Genomic DNA, 6,000 nt, shown 5'->3' on the forward strand with positions numbered 1-6,000 from the left:
AAATACACCAAACGTTGGAATTGAACAATAACCAATAAATAATCAGTTCAATATAACTTAAAAATATTTAAAATATATATATATATATATATATATATATATATATATATATATATATATAGGTTAAGAATAAGAAACTATTTATACTAGTATAAATATTTATTTATACTTAGTACGCCTGCGTCAAACTATTAGTTGGAAAATAATCTTCAAACCGGAATGACTATTTGAAAACGGTCGACAAATCTGCAAGAACATATGACCAAACAGTTGAAGTTTGAAATTAAATGTGTACGAACACAATTATTCTACTGCGCAAACGCGTGCGTTGTAAAACCGTTTCCAACGACTGCAGAAACAAACCTTTTATTTTTAGCTTCTTTTTTCACACTACACTTAAGGTTCTACATCTACTTATGCTTTGTTTCACTATTAATTTATTTTCCACTATTTTACTCCTACAAACGGGTTTGAAATAAACTTCCAATAAATTGTTTTTGGCATTTAGTGTGCAAGGTAATTTTTTAGGATCGTTTGCGAAATTGGTATTAATCGTTGCATTATTTCTAGGTGATATGTGTAATGTTTTCGGAGCTCCAATGGTTCAATTCTTAGATCTGGATCCTATTAATGAAATGTTAGCACAAGGTAGACGTAGTAGAGTAAATAGGACTAAGACTTTGGCCAATTGGGCCGTTAAAGAATTAAAGAAGCTGAAGGCCGTAAACACCGCGGCTGCTGCTAGCTGGTAAGTATTATTTACACGAAAGATATTTTATATGAAGGTGAATGAAACAGTTTTTAAATGCAGGTAAAATATTTGAGTGTGAAACGGACTATTTTTCTATTTTAAATTAGCTCGACAAAAAACTGTCCAAGGCAGTTCTTCCTCCCTTTCAGAATATTGCGGAAGCAAGTTTCGTTGAACAACACCGATGCACGACCAGTTGTAACTTTTTCGGGGTGATTTTTATCCACGAACGCTGCAACTTTCTCCTACATTCCCAGGATCTCCTTTATATCTCTTGTAGAGACAACGTCTTCCAATTCTGGCTCCTCTTCAAAACTAATTTTTCGTTGAACCACCGTATGCTGCTGCCATTGTAGTTCGTCTAACTCCTCGATTGTAAGCCCCCTGAGACTGTTCCTCGACAAGTTCGTTCACATCTCTTTCATCCACCTCCAGACCTATGGATTTTCCAAGTGAAACAATCTCATCTACCACTGACCTTCAGGTTCCAGTCCTTGGCAGGCCCTTTCATCTACAGCCTCAGGCCACAGCTTCTTAGATGCAGAGGTTAAGGTCCTTGTTGTAACACCTAGCCAGTCCTGCTCAATAATTCTTAGGTATATTGGGCTATGTTAAAGTGGTCCTTCCAGAACTCTCGAAGGGTAAGGTTTGTGTTCTCCGTCACCTCAAAGCAGCGCCGAAAAATGTGCTTGGTATACAACTTCTTAAAATTGGAAATCACTTGCTGATTTATGGGCTGCAAGATAGGAGTGGTGTTGGCTGGTAGGTAGAGAATCTTCATAAACTTAAACTCTTGGAGTAAATCATCTTCGAGATTTGGTGGGTGAGAAGGGACATTATCGAGGACAAGAAGGATTTGCATGGGTAGGTTGTTTTGCTGTAGATATTTTTTAACAGAAGGAGCAAACACCAGGTTTATCCACTTCACAAAGAATTTCCTGGTTACCCACGTCTTTAGATTTACCCTCCATATAACTGGCAGTTTTTCTTTGAAAATCTCATGTGACACAGGCTCTGGAATTTTCTGAATGGTACACTAGAAGTTTGATTTTACAGTCGCCACTCGCATTGGCGCAAAGTAGTAGAGTTAGTATATCTTTCAAACGTTTGTGACCTAGCATCGTCTTCTCCTCTGTCGTTATGTAGGTCCTAGTCGGCATCTTTTTCCAGAAAAGCACTGTCTCGTCACAGTTGAAGACTTGCTGGGGGATGTATCCTTTGGCTTCTATCAGTTCGCAAAACGTTTTGATGTAAACCTCAGCTGCTTTCAAACCACTCGTATATTAGTGCGCTTGTATATCGAGGTACCACTGTATTTTGAAACAAATTTCCTATAACCGCACGCTTGTTTTATGCCACGTGGTCTTAAGATGTTCTCTTACGCTCTTGTTAAACTTTTCCGAATGTGTGGCGAACATAAACTCCCACTAAAGCGAAACTACGTTTTGAAAAATGTGTTTTTGTTTAGTTATAAATATTATTCCCTTCAAATTTGAATGTGCCTGGTAAAATTTTAAACTCAATATGATGATCTGTATTATCTATTTTCTATTTTATCGAAAACTAAATGAATGGATTAAAATTTCTAAATGCCTCAGAGCATTTTTTTAAACTTTAAAATTTATAGGTTTATAATGTTCGGCCAGATTTGTGATTTTGTCTTCAGACATTTTTATATTATTCTGATACATACATGTCAAAATTTGGCCAGCTCTCTGGCTATAAACTTTTGCGGCGTTGTAAGTTTTCGAAAGACCTGAAAAACGTTTTTTTTTAACTTAACGATTTAAGTGTTGAAAAAGTTTCACTGCCTTTTGGCAGATTTTGGATTTTTTGTCCAGGCATTGCTAAAAGATGTTTCATACAAATTTCCATACTGATCTAATACGTACCTGTTCAAAATTACCCATCTCTCGGAATATAAGCAATGGTATTTTTATCAACTTCTCTGTTCTTTTTTCTTAGAGTTCTTTCGACCATCACCAGACATAGTCTCAGGTTTTTTTCTTAGAGTTCTTCAAAGTTTGGAAGTTTACAATTGAAGTTTTTCAATGCCGAACAATTTGAGACAAATCTGAAAATTGCAAGGATTGTATTTAGTCAAATTGTAGCTATCTAACAATAAATAGTCACTAAAGTGACCTGTATTTTAAAAATGTATTTTCTTAGTTATAAATATGATTTAAAAAGCATTTTTAAAACAGTATGTTGCTGCACTTTTGTATATTATAAACTTAGCTGTTGATTTTCTCTGTGGAATTAACATTTATCATTTAACATTATCTTCAGATCAACCAAACAAAATATTGTATGTAGAAGTAGATTAGATTAACAGAGGTGGCCTTTCGGCCTATTCCACTGCGACCTTTTCAGATCTATTGTGGTCCTCTAGTCCTAGATAACATTCTCTAGCCTGACCCTTTTTATAAAGTCTAGTAGCTTCGAGACTGTACCTTCCATGTAGCTATTTGCCGGTGGATTTTCTTCTCCTAATGCAAAGTATTGTATATGTAGAAGTAAGTAAAAACAGAAATTTTGTTTTTGTTTTGTGAAAGCTGCAATAAAATATCCGTATAATTCTATAATTCCATAAAATTTTAAAAATTGGCTGAATATAGTCCTGGCATTTGTCTGATTTGTCAAGAATTACATGCAATACTTCTCGACATGGCTAAAACACAACTAGTAGAGGCAGTTGGAAAGGACTGTATGTGAATGATGCTTTCTGTTGATTTTTTCTGGGAAATAATAAAACAATTTTTCAAGGCACAAGAATTACATATATTTAGAAACCCCTTTAGCCAAATTTTTAACTCCCTGGGTGGCCTCTATCTTAAAAAATGTGCTTTGATCCTAAGCGAACCTTTGATTTAAAAAATCTGAAAAAATTCACGAACATAGATTTTAATGCCCAAAAACACTCAGAATTTTTCAGATTTTTTGGATCAAAATTGAGTTCAGGAAAAATATTTGAATTTTTCAAAAATTTTTAGATTATGTAGGTAATTTTTGGCAAACTTCTAAATAATTATCGTTCTTTTGAATGCCGGGGTTAGGTTTTCAATTTTCACTCCGAAAAATTCTACAAATTTGAAAAAAAACTTACGTTTTTATGGGTTTTTCCGAATTTTGAAGATTGTTGATAAAATCTTCAAAATTTGAGTCAAATTCAAAGTATTTTTTTTTTAATTTTAACCCTATTTTGATGATTTTTTTAGCACACTGTGTAAAAATTTATAAATTTTAATTTAGTCTAGTGAGTTTTTAATAAAATTTTGTATTTGACTTATTATACGATGTTAATCGTAAGGTGGTTTTTTATTATAACTTTAAAACATCCTGTGGAATAATTCTGTTTGGTTTATTTTTAGGAGCGAAATGACCTTGCTACCCACAATTTACGACTTTTCCTATTATTACCATTTTCTTTTGTAATAATTTGTAATGCGACGATGGGGGCTTTGGTGACAGATATCGAAGGAATGTCATCGACATCCCGGAAGCACTGTATTTAAATAATTATTAAAACAACGAAATGACCTTGGTTTTAATGAACAATAATAACAACTTAAATTTGACTTACCTAAGTACTCAAATAACAAAGAAGAACTGATAAAAAATAACTTTATACTTTGTATTACCTCCACTAGCCTCTATAACTGCTTGTACACGTCGGCTCATGCTGTCTATGAGGTTGCGAATATCATCTTGCTGGATGTTTTGCCATTCCTCTTCTAGAGCCAAGCGACGTTCGTTAATTGAGGCTGGTGAGACTTCGCGACCTCTAATATTTCTACCAAGAATGTCCCAAACGTGCTCTATTGGGTTTAGATCTGGCGAACACGCTGGCCAGTTCATTTTATTAATACCAACTTCCTCTAAATATTGCGTGTCACACATTGCAGAGTGGGGTCGCGCATTATCTTGCATTCCTAGAAAAGCATCGCCGATATATTGAGAAAAGAGTACTATGTGATTCGCTAAAATTTTCTCAATGTACTGGTGTGCAGTCAACGAACTCTCAATAAATATGTGGAGTCAATATGACATAATGATAACAGTCACCAAAGCCACCTCGACGTATTACGAAATAACTCCAAAATAATCATAATTAAAAAAGTCCTAAATTGTGGGTGGCAAATTCATTTGGCTCTAAAAAACGAACCAAGGCATATTTTGACATGAAACAAAAAACACAATGCTTAGGAGACATGATTGCAACCGAAAAATAAGGTTTTACGAAAATTCGCAAACGGAGTTATTCCACAGAATGTTTCAAATTTAGGGTAATAAAACCACGTTTTAATTAACCCCATACAATAAGTCAAATATAAAATTTTATCAAAAACTGACTAAACCAAATTAAAATTTATAAATTTATACACAGTGTGCTAAAAAAATCATCAAAATAGGGCTAAAAAAAATTGAAATTGAATTCTAGGAATAAGAGCATTTTGCCTATCTTAACGGGGTACCCATTCTGTTCCCCCTATCTGATTATTATGCATTATAATTTGTTTGTAATTTAATATTTTTTGTTTTAGATTCTTCTTGGCTGTTTAGAAACACCAAAGAGAGATCTACATCATCATAAAAAAATTTTCATGTTGATTTTTATTCAAAAATTTACAAAAAAAATCGTTTTAAATTGGTTTAATTAATTATTAAAAAAAATATTGCAAACATACGTGGCCCGTCTCAGGTATATTTTAAAAAATGTCAAAAATCATCCAACATGAGAATTTGTCATAATAACTTTCAGATTAACTGATACTGAGTGATCATCTATCTGTGCAGTGCAAAAAAGGAACTCCGGAACTGTTTGGTGATATAAAATAGCAAAATGAACGCTTGTAAATAGTGTCTGTTCTAGTGCGCGTCAGCAGACCTTTCAGCTCAAGACTGATGAAAAGTGATGGCATTTCAGTATCACTTGGTGCGTCAGTTCATCATTTTTAAGTAATGTAACATGATAAAAATAAAGAATTTTTTCTATATTTATTTACGAATTGGTCATGGAATCCCTTCGAACCACCTTTTTTCCTATATCAATCGATAGCCCTATCGACTCAACTAATTATATTTAATGTAATTTTGGAATGTACGCGCTATATTAACTCATTAGAATCGCAATGTTGTTTGTTTGGAGTGTATTACAAGCACACATGGGAGAGAGATGCCTGCATAGGAGATGGGCGTGCATATTAATATTTTATAGATCATTCTGTAATAATTATAAATATTGGTAT

At 33.6% G+C, this 6,000-nt stretch overlaps 1 protein-coding gene across 2 annotated transcripts in view; it reads left to right on the plus strand.

Moving 5' to 3' along the window:
• The window catches only part of Fs(2)Ket (Importin subunit beta Fs(2)Ket), a 54,343-nt gene extending 48,591 nt beyond the window's left edge, over positions 1–5,752 (plus strand). The window contains exons 9-10 of one of the 2 annotated variants that reach the window (XM_072525071.1): positions 571–748; positions 5,296–5,752. In XM_072525071.1, coding sequence (XP_072381172.1) covers positions 571–748; position 5,296 — 179 coding nt within the window. In that variant the 3' untranslated portion in view covers positions 5,297–5,752. Of the gene's footprint in view, positions 1–570; positions 753–5,295 lie in introns of those variants that run through there. The other variant, XM_072525070.1, reaches the window with a different exon arrangement.
• Positions 5,753–6,000: the final 248 nt, after the last annotated feature.

The sequence above is a fragment of the Diabrotica undecimpunctata genome, chromosome 3, assembly GCF_040954645.1.
Source record: "Diabrotica undecimpunctata isolate CICGRU chromosome 3, icDiaUnde3, whole genome shotgun sequence".
NCBI lineage: Eukaryota > Metazoa > Arthropoda > Insecta > Coleoptera > Chrysomelidae > Diabrotica > Diabrotica undecimpunctata.